Source organism: Mesoplodon bidens, assembly GCF_964165515.1.
Source record: "Mesoplodon bidens genome assembly, chromosome: 19".
NCBI classification, from domain to species: domain Eukaryota; kingdom Metazoa; phylum Chordata; class Mammalia; order Artiodactyla; family Ziphiidae; genus Mesoplodon; species Mesoplodon bidens.
The window spans coordinates 17,461,427-17,484,247 of record NC_138179.1 but is presented as its reverse complement, the minus strand read 5'-3'; the positions used below and the strand labels follow the sequence as shown (position 1 = coordinate 17,484,247).

At 42.3% G+C, this 22,821-nt stretch overlaps 1 protein-coding gene across 6 annotated transcripts in view; it reads left to right on the top strand.

The window, feature by feature from the left end:
• The window catches only part of SMYD4 (SET and MYND domain containing 4), a 40,302-nt gene extending 18,284 nt beyond the window's left edge, over positions 1-22,018 (top strand). For 4 of the 6 annotated variants that reach the window (XM_081218999.1, XM_081219000.1, XM_081219001.1 and 1 more), the window contains exons 4-11: positions 3,791-3,880; positions 5,571-6,735; positions 16,223-16,405; positions 16,827-16,990; positions 18,169-18,301; positions 19,486-19,602; positions 19,786-19,927; positions 21,114-22,018. In XM_081218999.1, coding sequence (XP_081075125.1) covers positions 3,791-3,880; positions 5,571-6,735; positions 16,223-16,405; positions 16,827-16,990; positions 18,169-18,301; positions 19,486-19,602; positions 19,786-19,927; positions 21,114-21,267 — 2,148 coding nt within the window. In that variant the 3' untranslated portion in view covers positions 21,268-22,018. The remainder of the gene's footprint in view (positions 1-3,790; positions 3,881-5,570; positions 6,736-16,222; positions 16,406-16,826; positions 16,991-18,168; positions 18,302-19,485; positions 19,603-19,785; positions 19,928-21,113) is intronic. The other 2 variants (XM_081219004.1, XM_081219003.1) reach the window with 2 other exon arrangements.
• Positions 22,019-22,821: the final 803 nt, after the last annotated feature.

Sequence of the window (22,821 nt, the reverse complement as noted above, 5' to 3'; positions counted from 1 at the left end):
ACCGGGGCACGAACCCGTATCCCCTGCATCGGCAGGCGGACTCTCAACCACTGCGCCACCAGGGAGGCCCTGAACTGCATTTTGAAGGTTGTCAACAAATATTTAACATTATTACACTAACCATCAGTGAACTAGGTTTCAAGGAGGAATAGTGGCTTTTAACAATCTGTTGCTCTTGTCCTGCTTCCAGAGTAGAAACTGGAACAAGATCCCTGAGAGATTTCCTTCCATAATTTTTTAGAGATAAATATGGGTTTAAAGCAAGAATATATCAACCTCTTAAACCAGGTCTGTGAATCCTGTATATTGAAAGAATGAGTGTGAATTTGAAGAGTGTACCCCCTACTCTGCATCTTTAACAGGGCTATGCTTAAAGTTTGGAATTAGTTTTCCAAAAACTATCAGACCTACAACAGCACCTTCTAAAATTGATAAAAGCCCTGCTTTGTAATGCTGACAAATGTAAGCATCAGTGATTGCTGAAGAACTAAAATCCATTAGATGGAATGATCACTGGTAAATGGCTTAATAGTAGTTCTTTTTCAGAGCTAATCTTTTTGCAACTGTATGCATGTGTGTCATAAATGTGATCACAGGGGAAGCTGTTCAAGGAAAATAAGTAAACTAAAAAGTGAAATCAGACAAAAAAATTGAACCTTCCTATTTCATGAAACTAGTATTTTGTTGATTGTGGTACTTTGCAGTTTTCCATAGAGCTGCTGTTTTCTTTCTTTTTTAAAATAATATTTGTTTTTGTCTGATTGTAAATGTCATATATGTTTGCTTGGAAAATATAGAGAGGCATAAAAAAGTAAGAAAAAATCCCATAACCAGTGATAAGCACTGTTAACATTTTTGCTTATATCCAGCCAGCCACTTTTTCCTCTGAAAATATGTTTTTCTTGTACAAAATGGCGATAATACTGTACTTACTGTTTTATAACCTGCTTTTTTTCCCCTCAACAATTTATTGTGACCGTTTTCTCATGTTATTAAATTTTCCACTAAAACATGATTTTTGTACAGCTGGCTTAGTGTTCCATTACAGAGAACTATACTTGATTTAACACCTAGTGTTCGCAGAGTGTTTGGTATCATAAAGCTGCAAGGAGCATCTTTCTATGTAAATATTTGTACACACCTGACTATTTCCCAAGGATAAATTCCTAGAAGGGCAATTGCTTGGTCAACTGAATGTATTTTTTTTTAAGGCCTTTGGCACTTGTTGCTGAATCATTCTCCAGGAAAAAACTAGTTACATCCCTTCTAGCAGAGTATGGGAATGTTCATTTCTCTATATCCTAAGCAATATTGGTTATTTGGTATTATTAACATTATTTTATCTTTTTATTTTGGAATAGGAAATGTGTTTACATAGTTAGAATTTTTAAGGTGCAAGAGTATAGAGTGCAGTCTACTTCCTCTGTCCTCCAGCCACTCATTTCCCATCCTCAGAAGCTAGCACAGTTAAAGCAATCTTTCCAAAGGTACTCCAGCGTATATAAATAAATACAAATAATCTCCCACTCCTGCACACACATACTCTTTTTATATAAATAACATTCTATACACACAGTTCAGCACTGTGTTTTCCACTTATATTCTGTTATATGGATATAGTAGTAATTTATTTAATTAGAGTCCTTTAGATCACTATTTACCTTTTTTCCTATCTTTTGTTACTTCAGACAATTCTGTGATAAGAAACTTTGCATATATGTTATTTTGCACATATCTATAGGATAAAGGATTATATCTGTAGGATAAATCCCTAGAAGAGGAATTGCTGGGTCAATGGAGATATAGATATATGTATTAGGAGATATATATTGCTAAATTGCCTCCGGAATTGTGAGACCAGTTTACACTCCCACTAGCAATGTATGAGAATGACCATTATCCCACTCCTATGCCAACTCAGTATGCTATCAATTTTACCTCTTTGCAAATCTGCTAAGTAAAAACTAGCATCTCGGGCTTCCCTGGTGGCGCAGTGGTGGAGAGTCCGCCTGCCGATGCAGGGGACACGGGTTCGTGCCCCGGTCTGGGAAGATCCCACATGCCGCGGAGCGGCTGGGCCCGTGAGTCATGGTCGCTGAGCCTGCGCGTCCGGAGCCTGTGCTCCGCAACGGGAGAGGTCACAACAGGGAGAGGCCCACACACCACAAAAAAAAAAAAAAAAAACCTAGCATCTCAGTAGAGTTTTAATTTGCATTTTGCTGATTATGAACGAGGTTGAGCATCTTTTCATTTGTTTAAGAGCCATTTATATTTCCCATTAGAATCGTTCATATCATTTGCTTATTTTCCTACTGAATTATTGGTTGCCATCGTATTGATCTGTAGGAACTGTTCATAAAGTAAAGAAATGAGCCCTTTGCCTGTAATAGGAGTTGCAAATATTTTTTCCAGTTCGTTTGTCTTTTGATATTGCTTTTATTGGTTTGTTGCTACAAATAGATTTTTTATTTTTATGTGGTCAAATTCATTAACCTTTTATGACTTCTGGGTTTTGTGTCATAATTAGAAAGGTATTTCTGACTCCAACATCACTTTAGATTATTTATATAGTTTCTTCTGGTGCTCTTATAGTTTCAATTTTTTTTTTTTTTTTTTTTTTTTTTTTTTTTTTTTTGCGGTACGCGGGCCTCTCACTGTTGTGGCCTCTCCAGTTGCGGAGCACAGGCTCTGGACGCACAGGCTCAGCGGCCATGGCTCACGGGCCTAGCCGCTCCGCGGCATGTGGGATCTTCCCGGACTGGGGCACGAACCCGTGTCCCCTGCATCAGCAGGTGGACTCTCAACCACTGCGCCACCAGGGAAGCCCTAGTTTCAATTTTTATATTAAGATTTTGATCCATTTGTTATTTATCCTAATGAAAGTTTTATTATCATATATCGAGAACCAACTTTATTTTTCCTCAGTGGCTACTTGTCCCAATACTTTTATTGAATAATCCCTGTCTTTTCTCCAGTGATTGGAGATGCCACCTTTATTTTTATTTTTTTTAATTTTTTTTGGCTGTGTTTGGGTCTTCGTTGCTACGCCCGGGCTTTCTCTAGCTGCAGCGAGTGGGGGCTACTGTTCGGTGGGTGCACAGGCTTCTCACTGTGGTGGCTTCTCTTGTTCCAGAGCACGGGTTCTAGGCGTGCGGGCTTCAGTAGTTGTGGCTCGTGGGCTCTAGAGCGCAGGCTCAGTAGTTGTGGTGCACGGGCTTAGTTGCTCCATAGCATGTGGGCTCTTCCTGGACCAGGGCTCAAACCCGTGTCCCCTGCATTGGCAGGCGGATTCTTAACCACTGGGCCACCAGGGAAGTCCCACCTTTATGATTATTATTAATCCTTGCCAATTTGGTGGTAGAAAAAAGTAGCCCTTTTCTGCTTTCATTTTCATGTATTTGACTATCTGTATATGAACTGTTTCCCACGTATCATTCATGTTTCTTCATTTGTGAGTTTCTATTTGTTCCACTCACACTTCGTTATGTGCCGGATTATGCTCCTCAGTTTTCATTTACCTTTAATACTGTTTGTGGCTGAAGCTGTGTCTGAAGCTGCGTGTCTGAAGCTACTGTCTTCAAAGTGCTTTACCTATTTATTTCCTCACTTGATCTTCACACCTCTGCTCTAAGGTAGTTAAAAATGAAGCAGATGAAGCACAAAGAGATCCAGTAACTTAACCAATTTCATACAGTCTTTAGTAGCAGAGCCCCTATTATCTGGAAAAAAAAAAAAAACTCTAAAGATGCTAGTTTCCATGTATACCTTTAACCGGTTCATTGTTCTGCAGGGAGTATCGCATTCAAGCCCCAACTCTGAGGACATTTCACTGTGTTACGCCAATCGCTCTGCAGCCCTCTTCCACCTGGGTCAGTATGAGGTGAGTATCAGGATGCCTGGTGTGATTGGAGAGGATCGGCAGGGGGGTTCCCTGGAGGACTAGACCTTCATCCCTGCTTCTACATTAGAAAGCTAAAATTGGAACTGGTTGAATTGGAAGCAAATTGATACCTCCCGAACTTTTTCTTTCTCCTGATTCACTTCACCTGTCTCAGGTGATTACATGGGGTAGTGTGGGTTGGCAGGAAAGAGACATGCACATTCCCCAGGGCCGTGGATTCTATCCAGTGGGTCAGCAGTGCTCAGTGTCAAGATCAGCTATGAGATACGTTGCTAATAATACTTCAGGTTCCAAGTGTTTGCAAACTAGTTACTTGCTCAGGGTGGTTTTTTTTTTTTTTAATAAGTAGATGAGCATGCTCAAGAATATCCCTGCAGGGCTTCCCTGGTGGCGCAGTGGTTGAGAGTCCCCCTGCCAATGCAGGGGACACGGGTTCGTGCCCCAGTCTAGGAAGATCCCACGTGCCGCAGAGCGGCTGGGCCCGTGAGCCACGGCTGCTGAGCCTGCGCGTCTGGAGCCTATGCTCCACAATGGGAGAGGCCACAACAGTGAGAGGCCCGCATACCGCAAAAAAAAAAAAAAAAAAAAAAGAATATCCCTGCAATAATAAGTCTCACCCTCAATATAAATTTTGAGTGGGAAAGTAAAAGTTGCACTGAAATGCCTGTTGGGTGGGGGGACTTCAGATGAGTGGCTTCCTCCTCATCCCCAAATTGAGGTCTAAGGACAAACTCTAAAATGCCACTTGGGCACATCCATTTTGGAATTCTACAAAAATTTAAAGTATACCCTAGAGTTAAGAACTATTTGAGTCACCGCAAGTTCACACTTAAGCCCTTTGGACTAAGAGAGAAGAGCAAGAATCTAAGGCACGGCCCTAAGCAAGAAAGGCCTGGGCTACTATAGACAGCATTGGGAAGACCTTGTGAAACATTTAGCCCTTTTTAACTTCCCTATATTGTTACTTCTTACAATAATAATTCCCATGTATTGAGCACATACTATGTTCCAGGCATCTTTTTAACACTTTAGATATATTACCTTATTTTCATTTTTATTTCTATCCTGTGAGGTATTATTATCCCTGTTTTTCAGATGAGAAAACTAAGACACTGAGAAATTAATTCATTTGCACAAGGCCATACAGCTAGCAAGAGGCAGAGTCCGTACTGGGATGCCCTCTTAATCATCATACTATGCTTCTATCTGTAAGACTTTTTTCCTTAGAATCAGAAATATTTAATGACAGTTAAACATAATATCTTCAGCATCTGTTTCTAATCATTTAATTAAAAGATCACAGTAGAATATGATTTAAAGAAATAAGCACATGATTGTAGTTGCTCCTTTTTTTTTTTTTTTTTTTTTTGCAGTACACGGGCCTCTCACTGTTGTGGCCTCTCCCGCTGCGGAGCACAGGCTCCGGACGTGCAGGCTTATTGGACATGGCTCACGGGCCTAGCCGCTCCGCGGCATGTGGGATCTTCCCGGACCGGGGCACGAACCCGTGTCCCCCGCATCGGCAGGCAGACTCTCAACCACTGTACCACCAGGGAAGCCCTGCTCCATTTTTAATAATCTTTAACTTGTAGATTTTTGTTAAGACTTTCAAATGGACATTTAAGAGTAGGGACCAAGGGTCATTTTGGGATTTTCTTTCTGTTTGCAGACATGCCTTAAAGACATCGTCAGAGCACAGATGCATGGATATCCAGAAAGGTTGCAACCCAAGTTGCTGTTGCGTAAGGCGGAGTGTCTGGTGACCCTGGGGAGACCAAATGAGGCAAGCCAGACCATCAGTGATCTTGAAAGTAACTTTGCTGCCAAACCAACCCTAGCAGCTTCCCAATTTCAGATTCTGCAGAGAACCCTCTGTCGTCTGAAAGTAAAGGTACAAGAAAAGGAGAATCTCACAGAAACCTCCCCAGCAGCTCTAACCAAAGCCTTTGAGGATATGGACCTAAGGGAAGAGAATGAACAAATTTCCAACACATCATCATCTGTCGGCTTATGTATGGACCCTTTAAAAGGCCGCTATCTGGTTGCCACAAAAGATATTCTCCCAGGAGAGCTTCTGGTGAAAGAGGATGCTTTTGTGAGTGTCCTTAACCCAGGAGAAATGCCACCATGGCATCATGGCCTCGAGAGCAAGTGGGATACCAGAGCTACCAACGGGGACCTCTACTGTCACCGATGTTTGAAGCACACTTTGGCCCCAGTTCCCTGTGATGGATGCAGCTATGCCAAGTATTGCAGCCAAGAGTGTTTGCAGCAGGCCTGGGATCTCTACCATAGTATAGAGTGTTCTCTAGGGGGGCTGCTTCTCACACTGGGTGTTTTTTGCCACATTGCCCTGAGGTCGACTCTTTTAGCTAGATTTGAGGAGGCTGGCAAAGTCATAAATAAGCTTTGTGGTGAGATTACTAACAGGGATATCTGTTTACCTGAAAGCAAGAATCTGGCACAAACACTCAGTTATGACTTGGGAGGGGAGAGTAAAAAAAAGGGCAAAACAGTTGAGACCCTGATTCCTGGGTGTGATATTAATGGGAAGTATGAAAGTAATTATAATGCTGTCTTCAGCCTTTTACCCCATACAGGAAACCATAGCCCTGTGCACAAATTCCTCTGTGCTCTGAGTGTTTCTGCACTCTGCAGGCAGCTCGAAGCAGTCAGTTTACAGGCCTTCACAACAGGTCTGAAATCGTCTAAGCTGAAAGCAGCAGCGGTTCCTGTGTTGTATCCAGAGTTGAATATTTGGGGAGCGGCCATGCTGAGACACATGTTACAGCTACAGTGTAATGCTCAGGCAATAACAACCATACAGCAAACAGGTAAGAGGGAAACTCTTTTTTCTGCCTTACAGTATTCTTCTTGATGTAGCTAATGTTTGCGGAGAAAGGACTATAAAGGAGAACAGTAGCATTCAAACAGATCAGTGGCCTAAAGGAAAACACAGCTGTCTTATGATTATGCCATTGAGAAGCTATGTGACCTCAACTTGTTTTGATCCTACTGTGCCTCAGCTTTCTCATTTGTAAAATGGATAGTTTAATCGCACCTAACTTTACAGAGTTGTGAAGCTGATGTGTTTGTTTGTAAAAATACTTTAAAACCCTATTACCAAAAAAAAAAAAAAATGTTGGGGGGTACTTCCCTGGCAGTCCAGCAGTTGAGACTTCGCCTTCCAATGCAGGGGGTGCAAGTTCAATCCCTGGTCGGGGAGCTAAGACCCCACGGGCCTCATGACCAAGGAACCAAAACATAAAACAGAAACAATATTGTAACAAATTCAATAAAGACTTTAAAAAAATCTTTAAAAAAAACTACATTGTTTAAAAAAAAACCTATTACACTATTAATTTCTGATTGTGGAGGAAAGCTGAAACAATGGATAAACAAGACTGCAGAAGGAGCAGGGTCTGTAGTTAAGTTATCAGAATCTTAACTCACTCCTTTGACTCAACTACTCTCTTCTATTTTCAATTGCCAGGTTTTCTCCCATTCTTCTGTTTTAACTTTCCGAAAGAGGAATCTGGCCCATCACAGCTTTTCACACAATGCTGCTGTAAGCTGTTGGCCAGCCTGTGTTTGGGCAGGCTTCTGGTCAGGGGGCCAGCAATCTGGAGGCCACCTCTAGACACAGACCATCCCTAGCCCTGCTTTCCTGAACCAGACCCTATAGAAGAGGCTGTTAAGGTAGATGGGGAGGTTGCACGTGCCCAGCATCATGAGTGCCATCTCTAATATGACTGTACTGACAATGGGTACTATTATTAGAAAAGAAATGGTGTTTCCAGTATTTCTATTGTGTGATCTCCATTTTAGCGGATAATGTGTTTCAATTCAATCAGCTCATTATACTTTTCTCAATTTCCTAATTAACCCTGTGGAGGGGAGGAATTAGGTCATATCTACACCTAGGATTTATAGGCAGATTAATATTAAATGTGGCTTCACTAAACTATATACATGCTTAACTCTTCTGATCGTGTCATATTAGGTAATCTAGAATTCTGTCAACCTTTTGTTTATATATTTTTATCTTTAATTTTAATTCAGCTGCCAAGTTATATAGTGTATGGTATTTCACTAGAGGTATTTTGGGGCAGGACTCAATTCCGTATCCTGAAGTGCATGGAACATCCAAAAATAGCACTGGCCTCATCCCATGATACAACAAGCTAGTCTCCATTTTCTTCTCTGCTTTTGCTGCTTTGAGCCATTGCTACCTTCTAAAATATGTATCTGTTGAGTGTTTTTCCAGAATTATGTTTCCCCTAGGGTACATTCACTGGCATTTTAAAAACTACTGTTTTCATTTTTTGTTTTTCTGAATATAAAAAATAGTATATGGAGCTTCCAGATAATATGGCAGAAAGCTGCCAACTCTTGATTCTGTTGTGTCTTGCCTCTAAAATACTTAGTAGAACATACAAAAAAGATGTAAATGTCAGTAGCTCTAAAAACTATGGGAACTATTTTCTGGGTAAACAATAGCAGTGACCACTAACTCAGGCTGAATCCCTGAGGCAGGATGGCAGAGCGCTAGGGACAAACGAAAGTGTTTTCCATCCACCTTCCTTCATTGGCCTCCCTCTTACAGTCAGAGAATCTTAGCCTAAAATTTGTTGCTCCCTGTGCTTGAGATTTCATTACAGTCAATTTTTATTTGCATAGCAGGTGTTGAGTAAAATTTTTCACAAGTTGTTAAGAGTGAATTTTGGTAGGAAGACTGTGTATAGCCAGAAATACGTGTATTTTCTGTGGCTAAAAAGGACTAGAAAAATAGATACGTAGCATAATACTGGAGACCTGGAGTGACGGAAAGAGGATTGGAGACTCTGTCTTCATCTATGAGGTTCTAATATTTTATGCATGATTTATTCTTATTTATATGATGTTTTAAATATATATATATATATATATATATATATATATACATAGAAAAAAATAACACTAGAAGTAAAAATACCAAAATCTTAATTAACAGTGATGAATTCTGATAGTGGAAATATGGGTGATTGCTACTTTTTTCTTTGAACTGTTCTATATTTTAAAAATTAAAAACAGTTATTCACATGGTGGTAACTTTAGTAAATTTTAAATTGGTTGTAAACCTTTCTCTTCATTCTAAGGAAAAAACAAAGAACATTAAAAAAAATAGTTCACAGAGCAAAAGATAGGGAGATGATAAAAATGAGTCTATAATAGTAAATAAAAATGAGCTAAACTCTTAAATTCATCTTTCAGAATGGGTCAAAAAGATTAAAATCCAAGTATATTCTGTTTACAAAAGTGACACTTAACACAAAGTGGGCAAGACATGTCAGGAATCACAAGTAAATCGGGGTATTAATATGAAACAGTAGGGCTCAAGGTACGATATATAGTAAAACAAAGAAGGCATTTTATTTTTGTAAAGGAGACTCTTCTGCAATATATCATCAACCTTAGCTCTCAGGAACATAGAGATTGTGTCTATAAAACAAAAATGACTGAGTATACAAGGAGAAACTGGCAAAAACTCCATAGTTATAAGAAACTTTAATATACTACTCTGACTTTGATCAAATATATTAATAATAAGGATCTGGAAACCAAGATAACATAATAAAATAGGGGATTCAGAGGTATATCCACCAAAGCTTGTGTCCTATAGATCAGGGTTTGGCCAACTTTTTCTGTAAAGCACCACAGAGTAAATATTTGGGGCTTTGCAGGCCGTATGGTCTCTTTTGCAACTACTCAACTGCCCTTGTAGCATGAAAGCGACCATAGAAAGTATACATATGAATGAGCCTGGTTGGACTCCAAAAGAAGTTTATTATTGACACTGAAAGTTGAATTTCCTAAAATTTTTCATGTCATGAGAATTATTCCTTTCACCTTTTGTCAACAACTTAAACACTTAAAAACAGGAATTCCCTGGTGGTCCAGTGGTTAGGACTCCACGCTCTCACTGCCAAGGGCCCAGGTTCAGTCCCTGATTGGGGAACTAAGATTCCACAAGCCTCATGGTGTGGCCAAAAAAAAAAGTAAAAACCATTCTTAGACCACATATGTACAAAAAGAGGCACCAGGCAGGATTTGGCACACAGGCTACAGTTTACAGACTCCTGATAGAGACAAAGATTTGGCAAATCTAATTAAGAAATCTAGGGGAAAACGCCACAAAATTATAAAGGGGATATAGCCAATAATATAAATTCATTCTAAAATTTATAGCAAATATTTAATACAATTTTAGATTATTGAATTTGAAAACAGTAAATAAACAACTTTGTGGAAAAATATAAATTGCCTAAATTTTTCCAGAAGGAGGAAAATACTTTAAAAATCTAGTAATTGTGGAAGAAATTGAAAAAGTTATCAAAATAGTTCCATAAAAAAAGCCAGACCCACTGTTTTTCATGTGAGTTCTTTAAAACTTTTAAGGAACATATTCAGCCACATTTTTTTAAAGATAAAAGGAAAAAATATCAAGGAACAGATCGTTTTTATACAGTATAAACTGTTCCAGGGCATGGAGGAACCGAGAACCCTTTCCCACTCATTTTACAAAGCCCAGAGGAAAAGCTATAGACCAGTCTCACATGTGAATGTGGATGTAGAAACCCTGAAAAAAAAATCACTGCTATGTCACATCCAGCAGTTTATTAAAGAAACAATCATACATGACCAAGTAGGATTTCTTCCAGAAATGCAAGGATATTTTAATTTGGAGGGATATAAAAGAAGGCTTGGATAAATGCAGAGACATGCCAGATCCTTAGAAGGAAACACGGAACACTGTAAAAATGGCAGTTTCCCCACATTAACCTAATCAGTCTAATGCAGTTTCCAACAAAATCACAGTTGTATTTTTCTTAAAATTTGACACTGATTCTAAAGTTCATCTTGAATAAATGTGTAAGAATAGCCTTTTTGTGAGACTTCCCTGGTGGTCCAGTGGGCAAGACTCTGCACTCCCAGTGCAGGGGCCCCAGGTTCGATCCCTGGTCGGGGAACTAGATCCCACATGCATGCCACAGCTGAGTTTGCATGCTGCAACTGAGAAGCCCGCCTGCCACAACTAAGAGCCTACATGCCACAACTAAAGATCCCACATGCCGCAGCTAAGACCTGGTACAGCCAAAATCAGTAAGTAAGTAAATAAATAAACATTAAAAAAAAAAAGTAGCCTTTTTGTTTTAAAGAGTACTGAAGGGGCTTGGTACTATCAGATTTCATATCAGCATTGAGCTACAGTAATTAAAAACAGTATGGCACTAATATGATAGCCCCCCAAAAGTATTAGATTCTTTCTTCAAGCCATTAAAAAGTTACATATTTAAAAATTCAGGAAATTCCCTGGCAGTCCAGTGGTGGTTCTCCGAGGTTTCACTGCCAAGGGTCCAGGTTCAATCTCTGGTTGGGGAACTAAGATCCCACAAGCCACGCAGCTCAGCCAAATAATAATAATAATAATTAATAAATTAAAATTAAACCATAAAATATCTAGAAAAAGATAAGTGAACTTTTATGTAGTTTTAAGGTGGTAAGAGAAGCTTTCTAAAGTATATAATACCAAATTTAGGTAATTAGAAGATAGCTAGATTTAACTTAAATACCAAATTTCAAAAACACTATAATCAGAAAAGAAGACAGAGAATGTGGGTGAAAGAGGTCCTTGAAGGAATGAAAACATTGGACTAGGAGGCAACAGACCTGAGTTCCTGTTCCACTCAGTCTAACCACTTACTCTTAGCTCAGGGTACTGAACCTTTGTGTGGGTCAGTATTCTCATATGGATAATAAGAGGACTAGATGAACCTCCAGGCCTCTAGGGAAGACTCTGCAAAAATGACCACAACAGTTCCTCCCATCTCTGTATGTTTGCCCCTTTGCAACTTGACATTGATTTTTCTCCCATCAAGGGGTAGAGTCTTATTTCCCCTGCTGAATCTTGCTTTGACCAATGGAATGCAGTACAAGTGATGTTATGTGACTTAATGAGTCTAAGCCTTAAAAGAGACCTTGCAGCTGCCTTTGTTACCTTCTCAAAACGATGGTGTGGACTGTGAACAAGCCTGGGCTAGCCTCCCTGAGGACAAAAGACCACGTGCCAGATGACTGCAATCATATGGGTAATCCCAGGCAACACTAGCAGAAAAAATGTTCAGCTGAGCCCAAGCAAAGTTGCTGGCACACAGCATTGTAAGCAAATGAAATAGTTGTTGTTTTAACACTCCCCACCTCCAAACACCCATAAACAAAAATTAAAATGTGAGTGACAAAATGAGAGGACATTTCTAGCAACTATGCAGCTCATTTTTATTTTTGAATTTTTTTTAAATTTTTGACTGTGTTGGGTCTTCGTTGCTGCACACGGGCTTTCTCTAGTTGTGGCGAACGGGGGCTACTCTTCGTTGTGGTACGCAGGCTTCTCATTGCAGTGGCTTCTCTTCGCAGAACACAGGCTCTAGGTGTGTGGACTTCAGTAGTTGTGGCATGTGTGCTCAGTAGTTGTGGCTCGCCACTTAGTTGCTCCGGGGCATTTGGGATCTTCCCAGAGCAGGGATCGAACTTGTGCCCCTTGCATTGGCAGGCAGATTCTTAACCACTGCGCCACCAGGGAAGTCCTTTTTTTAATTTTAATATACATTTCAGGTTAGGGTATAAAGAAAGGGCCATGATATATTAAGTGAAAAAGAAATAACTTACAGGGCTTCCCTGGTGGCACAGTGGTTAAGAATCTGCCTGGCAATGCAGGGGACATGGGTTCGAGCCCTGGTCCAGAAAGATCCCACATGCCGCGGAGCAACTAAACCCGTGCGCCACAAATGCCGAGCCTGTGCTCTAGAGCCCGTGAGCCACAGCTACTGGGCCCACATGCTGCAACTACTGAAACCCACGTGCCTAGAGCCTGTGCTCCACACCAAGAGAAGCCACCGCAATGAGAAGCCAGCGCACTACAATGAAGAGTAGCCCCCGCTCGCCGCAACTAGAGAAAGCCCACGCACAGCAACAAAGACCCAACACAGCCATAAATAAATAAATAAATAAATAAATGTATTTTTAAAATAATAATTTTTAAAAAGATGGGCTTCCCTGGTGGTGCAGTGGTTGGGAGTCCGCCTGCCGATGCAGGGGACACGGGTTTGTGCCCCGGTCCGGGAGGATCCCACATGCCGCAGAGCGGCTGGGCCCGTGAGCCATGGCCGTTGAGCCTGCGCGTCCGGAGCCTGTGCTCCGCAACAGGAGAGGCCACAACAGTGAGAGGCCTGCGTACCGCAAAAAAAAAAAAAAAAAGAAAGAACTTACAAATCGCCATGTGCACCTTGTTGCCAATTATGTTAAAAATCCATATATAAGGCTAGAAAGAAGACTGTAAGAAAATGCACCAAAATCTTATAGCTGACTGAGAGGATTATAAATGACTGTTATTTTCTCTATAATTGTCAGTTTTTAAATTTTTTTTCACTGCCATGTATTTCTTCTTTAACTAGTTTCTTTAAACAATAAAATAGTTCAAATGATAACATTTTTTACATGAACATTTTTAAGGCACTTGATACATATTGCAAAATTGCCCTCTAGGAAAGTTGTACCAGTTACACACCCACCAGCAATGTTCACTTTCACTTTTTAATTCAGTCTAATTTTGTCTCAATCTGCTAATATTTCTAATCTTGTTTCATCCCTTTTTATTATTTCTTTGGGGTTCCAACACCTCCCAGTTTAGTGTTCTCATTGAATTTCATTAGCAGCTGTTTCATTAGTAGCACAGAAGAAGGATTAAAGTGTTAACTTGGATAGACTTTGACAAAAATCTATAAAAATGTATGTTATTATCTTTGTATAAATCCTATTTAATCAAATTTCCTCAGAAATCTCTCTTTGGTACTTATTTTAAGGGATAGAACTGGCCACTGATGGTATTCCAGACCTTGGTGTGTGTGGATCTCTCTCGGTGGGAATGGCATATTCGTGATATATCTAGGTTCACGTCGTAAGGAGGCTTAATGAGGTTCTATGGAGGTTCAGATCAGTTCACTGCCATTTGCTTTCAACTCTTTAGCAACCGAGGAATCTACCTTCACTGTGGGTCCTTGATTACTTTTTTGACACAAAAATTTCTTGTTTTGTAAAATATCTACCAGAATAGGTATATTCTGAAAGTATTGTGAATGAATCTTTTTTTCTTTACTAAATGTACTTAAGGATATTAGCGAGGTACACTTTACGTAAAATATTCAGGCCCTCTGTTTTTTGTTTGTTTTGTGCACAAAATGTCACATATTAAATTTGGTAGTTAAGGTACATACACATTCTCACTTTCTACGATCTCTGCCAACAGATGACTAATGCAAAATATTGAATAATTTTTAAAATCAATACTTAATTTTGTAGAGATAATTAGAGAGGAATTCAACTCTGACATAAATACTCACCCCACTCTGTTCCTGGGCCTACTTCTGTTAGAGGATAATCCATAAATAATTCACGAAGCTGACATTACTCATGTGTATTGTGATAATTTTCTCTGGGAAAATTTTAGCAGCTGTTCCAATATAGATTGCCAGTTATCAGTAGTTGGGAATGCAAGTCCACTGTTCATTACGCAGAGGCTGATTATTCAGACGACAAACTCTTTGTGCCCTGCGCTGCTCCTTCCTGCTGCTTCCTTACCTTTTAGCATTTCTACTGCTCATTAGTACATGTACCAGAAGGTAGGCATTGGACAAGGGTGGGGGGAGGGGACACTAAAATCAGTTAAGCTTTTAGGAGAAGCTCTAATGAAAGATTTCAATACAATTTGTAGAATTGTTGACTAAAATTGAGTCATTTGATTCCCTGCGAATTTTATTTACTTGTTCTAATTCTTGTCTTCCACGGCAGCAGGCAATAGAATCATCTGCAGAGAGACAGTATTATTCCTGATAGTTAATGTTTTCCTTTCTAGAACATTTTCACATGATGGTTTGTATTTTCTTTATTCATTTCATATGTACCTAGACCGCATTATTTGGTGATTGGTGCATTGAGATTCCTGGCGTATATGGTGATACCACAATTATCTGATGGCTTAGCAGTTTTCCAGAAAACTGAACATTCCCCTCTAAGTACCAGTATCTTTCGTATTTCAACCAGCTTTGTCGGAAACGCTATCTCCTCATGCTTACACCAAGGCTGCTGAACACAAGCCTTTCTGTATGCCCAAGGTTATCTGTACATGCATCCTCCTGAGACATAGACATATGACAAAAACCCATGCAAGTATGGTATCAGTCTGAGAACCTCTGGTTAAGCTCGGAGTAGTGCTAGTGGTTTGGTTTTTTTTGTTGTTTTTTTTTTGGTGCTAGTGTTTTTGTTTGCCTGAGGCTGTTATTCTTGTATAAGTTTTCTGCCTCCTCCTCCAGTCTGTCCCCATCTCCTTTGCCATTGTCAGAAAACCTGCCTCTTAGTAGTTCTCTGTTTCTGGACTGTGGTGGGCTGAGAAACTGAATAACCACGCCAGTTCGAACTATGGCTAAAATAAGAGGGAGTGGGCCTGCAGCAGAATACAGAGAATTCATATATGAATGTAAGTGCATGGGCCTTGGTGCAGATGTAGCCTCACTGCTTAGAGGCTTTTTTCTTCTTCCTTCCTTCCTCATTTTCAATCACGTGGTTAAATTGCTGGTTTAATTGTGCTTCAAAGAAGAGATGGTTAGGGACATGAGACTGTCTGGAATAGAAGTGGTCCAAAGAGTTTTTTCAGTGAGAACTACTGCTTGACTGATTTCCCATCAAGTTGGGACAAAGGGCAGAATGAAGAGGTGAGCATAAGAAATATTGATTTTTTAAAATATATGATAGGCCTATTTAGTGTAGGGTATAATTAGGTTACTTGTTCTATTAACCAACCAAAGACCAGTTAAACAGAAGCACTTGGACTATAAAAGTCTTTAGGAAATAACCTCATCTGGTGCTCTGGTTTCCATGTTGTCATGAACATGAGGGAACTGTCTATCTGGAAGGCTCCCTACTGATCATTCTTTTTTTATTACTCTCTATAAATTCTAATCTTTGGATTTTTTTGTGGTATTGAGACACGGTGGTTAGGTTCCAAGATTCTGGTGGACGTTTCATGTGCTCGTTCGCTTTGCTTCCCAGGAACCGGAGTTTGCTCTGAGTCATGCTCCATCTGATTTATCTCGGATCCAGCTTGTGGAGCTGAGCTCTGACTCAGCCGCGCTTCAGGCCCGATTGCCCAGCTCATCTTCTGAGGAATGGAGGGCGAGGCCAGGACGAGTGTCCTGACACATTTTTCCCTTTTTCCTCTTGCACTCTCAGGATCTGAAGAGAACCTCATTACCGACAGCAGGCAGGTGCGCCTTGCCACGGGGCTGTTCCCCGTCATCAGCCTCCTGAACCATTCCTGCAGCCCCAATACCAGCGTGTCCTTTATTAGCACCGTCGCCACCGTTCGGGCATCTCAGCAGATTAGAAAAGGGCAAGAGATTCTCCACTGCTATGGTGAGCCATCCATCCTCCCTCCTGGCCACTTTTCTCCAGCAGAAAAGGACGGGGTGAATTCGCCTGAGCAAGCCACAGGGCAGGTGCCTCACCTGTGCAGAGTCTGCATCCTGGCAGAGGCAGTGCATACTTACGGGGAAGAAAAGCCTCCTCGCTAGGCCCTGTTGTATCTGCACTATCGTGTTTGATCCCTGTAAATGTCCTATTCTGAAAATAGGCCAGGAACAACTTCTTGGTTTCTTTTTCTTCCTGTCCCCGCAACTTGGAAGCCTGTTTCTGTATCTAGTTCCACAAATGTTTGAGTGAAATGTACCTGTCGCATGATGAGTGATTGATCAGACCCTCCGCTAAGCTGAAGTTTTTTAAGTAGTGCTTGATGTTCTCTTGCTTTAAATCCTGGCCAAGCGTGGTGTCTCTGCAGGGCCCCACGAGAGCAGGATGGGTGTTGCCGAGAGGTGCCAGAAGCTGAGGTCTCAGTATTTCTTTGACTGCACCTGTCCCGCTTGTGAACGTGAGAAGCAGAGACCCTCGCAGGGGCCCGGGCGGGAAGCCTTCTGTTGTCACCGTTGCAGCGCACTCCTGCAGGTGAATCTCTTTCTCCCCTCCCTTCTCTTTGCTTTTCCTGGCGGTCAGTTATCCAGCCTAAAGGCCTTAAATCTTTAGGAGGAGGCCACTGGGACTCAGAGGTGCTAATAGCAGTACTCTCTCTTCCCTTTTGCCCGTCTTCCCTGCACATTGATTACCCCCCTGCAGGAACTACAGGGAAAGGTTGGATTTAGTGATCTCCTTCTTGCAAAGAACAGAAAATCCCACCTAAACTGATTGGGGGTTCAGGGAGACCGGGAATTTATTTGCTCAAGTACATCACTAAGAAGTCCCAGCGTAGGGGTACTTCAAATACAATGTGATCCAGGGGCTCAGATAATGTCACCAAGGCCTCATTTTTCTTTCTACCTCCCTCAGCTCCATTTTCTGTATTATTGAGCCCAACCTCAGGCAGACTTCCCTCCTGTGGTGACCAGATGGCCGCTAGCAGCTCCAGCATCAGATCCCCCCGGTCCAGAAGGATAAAAACATATGAACTCTAACAGAGATCTAGGCAAAAATCTTACTGTGTTTTATCAACCTGATACCTGCGTCTGGAGGAAAATCAGAGTCACAGTTTCCCCCCAGCCATTTGGGCCAGAGGCATGGGCCAGATCGGAGCCACATGCTCCCCACTCAGCCCCCAGGCCCTGACTTCAGGAGGGTGGGAAAGGATCCTCCGGAGAAGTCAGGTTGCTATTGCCAAATGGGGCCACAGATTCTGGCATCTGAAAAACAGCAAATGTCTTAGAACTGTAAGTAGAACATGGAGCTGGTTGTGTTGGAAAGCTGAAGTCACAAGCCCGAGGACGAATGTGGGGAGGCCTCACCCAGCACTTTTTTTCTATTGGTTTCCTTATGGCTTTTTCATAACCACTAGAAATGTGTCTGTCATCCAAAGTCCCAGCCCCAAAGAGAAATAAGATAGGGGCTATCAAGATGGAAAGAAATTGTGGTCTGTACCAGTTTAATTTGGTTGCAAAAAGTAAATCTCAAGCAGGGATCGGCTCCTGCTTTCACTGCAGTTGCCGCCATCGAACCAAATCCAGTCTGCCCTTGGTCATGGTGTGTTACTGCAGGAGTCCTTCCCCCATAGGGTCAGAAGCTCTGGAGCAATCCTATAATGTAAGCACATGCAGTGTCTGGTACAGGAAAAAAGACAAAACTGACTTCCACAGGGAGATGATGTTCTGAGCTGTGGCAGCACATCTTGTACGGAATCAGTCAGCAGAGATCACCTAGTCTCTCAGCTACAGGACCTTCGGCAGCAGGTGGGGATGGCCCGGAAGCTTCTCAGAAATGGCAAACTAGGTGAGACTGGCTCCCTGCTTTGGTCCTCCAGCCCCTTCCCTTTTATTTATTTTGAGATCACCTTGAATTCAGGGATACTCGGTGAAGACTGAAGAATTGAATTTAATTATCCCCATGCCAGCCACAAGATGGCTTTGTGGGCCAGTGAGACCAAACCCTTACCAGCTCAGTTTGCATGGTGTCCTTGAAAAAGGGCCAACTGATTTAAGCTGTTGTTCTCTTAGGCATCAGAGAGTTAGTTAAAGACTAACAGGTTATCTCTGACATCCGTGATCTTTGTGCATATCCAGAAGTTCAGTGCCATTTATTTTAATCCGAGGGCCTCATGACCTAATTTCCTAGAGAAATTGTTCTGCCCTCATCAGAGCATCATCCCTCTTCTAAAGAGCAGTGGGGGGACTTCCCTGGTGGTCCAGTGGTTAAGAATCCGCCTTCCAACACAGGGGAGGCAGGTTTGATCCCTGGAACTAAGATCCCACATGCCGCGGGGCAACTAAGCTTGTGCACCACAACTACTGAGCCCACGCACCACAACTAGAGAGCCCACGTGCCACAGCTACAGAGCCCAAGCACTCTGGAGCCCATGCGCCACAACTAGAGAGCCCGAGCGCCACAACTACTGAGCCCATGCACTGGAGCCCACGCACCACAACCAAAGATCCCACGTGTGGCAACTAAGACCTGAGGCAGCCAAAAATAAATTAAATAAATAAATAAATATTTTTAAAAATAAAGGGCATTGGGCCATGTGCCCAATGGATGTAAGTATCCTGCTTTTTCCAGAAAGGGAGTGATGGAACCCCTCGTTACCTTGGAAAACTCTGCCTTAGAGTTTGACATCGTGGGAATTTATTTACCCTATTTTTATGAAAGTTGACCTTTAGCTTAGATTTTTGAGTCAAGAGAAATAATGACCATAAATGGAATGTAGTCATTCCACTTCAAACTGAAGTTGGAAACCCACAGTAAATGTGGGGAGGCCTCACCCAGCACCTTCTGCTATTGAAAGAGAAAACATAAGAGAACAGCTTTATTGGAACAAAAATTGTGGGTTGATCACAGCCCAAGGAGACAAAGTGGGGTTTCCACATTCAGCCCAGCCCATAGAGAATTTAAGGGCTGGGTTCTCATTTCTAAGACGGGGTTTGTGTCTGTAATGAGGCCACTTTCCTTTGAATTGATAGAGCGAGCCATTCAGCTGTTGTTGGGATGCCGGCATGATGCTGAGAGCTTCCTGTTGGCGGAACACAGCGTGGTGGGAGAAATCGAGGATGGCCTGGCCCAGGCCTATGCTGCCTTAGGTAAGGTGTGTCTTCACCTTCCGCTCCAAGGATGAGCCTGCCTTGGGTGTTTGGTCATGATCTTGGCCTCGTCTGGTTGGTTCTCTCTGAGTCTTTCAACTGAGGCTGCTCTCCCTTCCATTTAGCATTCCTTACCCTGAAAATGTTCATCCACAGTTGACTGTGGTTCTTTTCTGAAACCAGATTTTCCTTTCGTTGAAGGGGACTGGGAGAAGTCAGCCACCCATCTACAGAAGAGTCTCCGAGTGGTTGAGGTTCGCCACGGCCCATCCAGTGTTGAGATGGGCCATGAACTCTTCAAACTGGCCCAAATCTTCTTCAATGGGTGAGTCTTTCTCTTGTTTCCCAGCACTTCACCGGGCCACATACTGTTCTTTTATTAGGCTCTTCTGTGTATTCCTTTTCTTTTCTACAGTGCTTTTAAGCATGTTGACACGTCTTTATTTCCCGTTTAGGAGAGATTCTTCCTTCTGTTTTGCTGACAAACTTGAAACTTTAGAATTTCCTCCTGGGAGATATGGGGAAGCTCTTAGCTCTGAAGGGAGTTTCCCAGGGAGAACTTGCCCAGGCCCCCGCCCCCCCCAACCCGCCACCACTACCGTCATAGCGGTTCTTCTCAGCCCCCTCCCCTGTCCCGCCCCCCACCCCCCCACCCCCCCACCCCCCTCGGCAGTTATTCACACCTCCCCCCCTCAGCACTCATTCTCAGCACTCTCAGCTCCAGGGCCTCTTCCTTCCCCCTGGTCCTATTCCTTTTAAAGCAGCTGTAATCAAGCACGAGTCATCTGGCTCCCCCGGGGACATCTGGCAATGTCTGGAGACATTTTTGATTGTCATGACTCAGGGTGGAGGCCAGAGATGCTGTTAAACATCCGACAGGGCACGAGCCAGCCCCCGCACACACACAGCTGAGAATTATCCGGCCCCAAATGTCAACAGTGTCAGGGTTGAGAAACCCAGCTTTAAAGGTTAAAAGGAAAAAAGAGGGTTGATGAGTTGATGCCTCATCCGCTTTTGTAACTGGGATCACTAGGAGGCCCTGCTGTCAGTCTTTCTAGACGGAATATGTCCAACCTTGGTAAAGCTGCTGTGTGGGAAAGTGTTTGAAGCTCGGTCCTAGGATTAGGAGGTGGGTGGACCTGATACCCAAGACATAGAGGCAGTCCACCCCGTCAGAGAGAGGGAAAGGGCTGCAGAGTCAGGCCATAGGCGGACTCCGTGACTCTAAGGCAGAGACTCCTGAGTAAACCTTGGGGTAAATATCAGATTAGTGCTTTGATATCTGCCTGTTTCTCAGAATCCTGGAATCTTTATACCTTTTTTTCATAACTTTCATCTCAAACTCTGCCTTTCAGTGTGTTTCTGAGAGTCTTATCTGCCCTTCTAGATTGTAAGATCCTTGAAGACAGAAATGTTCTACTTTACATTCTCCACAGGGTATGAGTAGGCCCTCAGTTAATGTTTGCCTGATTGAATGGGTGGATTCACTCCCCTTACCTCCTTTGCTTCAGGTTTGCAATACCCGAAGCTCTGAACACAATACAACAGGCAGAAAAGGTTCTGCTGGTGCACTGTGGCCCTTGGAATGATGAGATCCAGGAGCTACAACAGATGAGATCCTGTTTGTTGGACTTGCTGCCCATCCCTGTGGGACCCAACGAATAGGGTCCCAAGGGGACCTTGACCAACAGGAAAGGAGCCTGTGTGGGAGGAGTTAAAGAGGGTCTGTTGCTGCTGAGCTGTCGCCAAACAATACAGGACTTGCCTGACAGTCACAAGCTTAGTGTATGAGGGGAGGGGAGGGCTTAGAAAGCTTTGCAGTTGGAGACATGCTCACCTATTTTGATGATGTTTCTTGAAGTAGTTAACTGCTCTGCAACAAAAACTCCTGGTTTACAGAAAAAACTTAAAACTGGTATCTGGAGGGAGAGCCTAAGCCCTTTAAAAGGATTTTAGCTGATCTGCAGGCATCTGGATGTTAGCCTGGGGTTTTGGCTAGACGCCACCTCACTAAATGATGATAGTCTGTTTCCCTGGAACATTCCTTTGGTTTCTAGTAGTAATGTTGTGTACCACTCCAGTGGGAACTTAAACTCTTAATAGTTGTATTGTAATTGAAGAATAATTATAAGCAAGAAATTAGTGAGGCTCCTTACCTCTGGAGATATAGTTTCATTTATGGTACCTAGCTTCCTTGAATCCTTTGTTAAAACTGGTGGAGTATAAATTGTGAATAGAGAAATAAATATGGGGCCATTTTATTGTTGGGGAATTTCTTCCTAGGATGGCAACTCTAAATTTGTTTTCTACCAGTTTTCGAGTCCTTATTCTGTGGTTTTCATTGTATACTCTAGGCAGACTCACTGACCAAACACTAATAAAATCAAGCTTGTAGCAATGACTTTATAACACATCGTTTCTGAGTTCTGTTTATTAGCAAGCCTGAAAAGAGACCGCTTTTTTCTACCTCCCCAAGCAGGCAAGTGAAATACAGACTGCATAATTACTGAGAAGGGAAAAAAAACAACAACTTCAGAAGGTGCTGAGGGTGTGGGCATTGCTGCTAGCGGTTTCACACTTAAGAGACAAAAAGTAGTAATGGTAGCTGTTGTCTACCTGGATGTATAGCAATAGTCTAAACCCCATCCCAGTCAGAAGGCCAGAACCCTGGGTGCTTTATCATCACTGGGGACCAAGTGGTTCAGATGAGTTGGTGGAAAAGCATACACACTGCTTTGAGAGTTTGCCCACCCCGGCCATGCCCAAGAAGTGCCCAGTGGTTGCCCCGGCATTATAATCAGGAACTGAATAGCCCTGACGCTGCCTGGCAGTAGCTTTGCAGGAAGCTGAGTGTTCAGAACATGGTTCACACTCAAATACTTGAATGAAGGGCAGGCAGAATCGCCTTTATCTTCCTTTCCACTAACTCACTTTGGCAAGGGCTGTGGCCAGTGAGATGTTTTGGTAGAGCTAACTCTTTCAGGAAGAAAAATTTAGTCTTGACCAATTCTGTAGTTCTTTTCCAAACACTTGGCATGTTTCATGTTCCTGAAAAAGGAGGTTCTGTTGTACTTTGTAAAACGCCCCCTTCCTTAAAAAGAATATGTGTAGAATTTTACATAGCAGACCTCATTTTATGTGAACTTGAGAGCTTTCTTTAAATGCTCTATAAAATAAAGAATTATTTCCTGAAGTTACAAACTTCCTCCCTTATCTGTC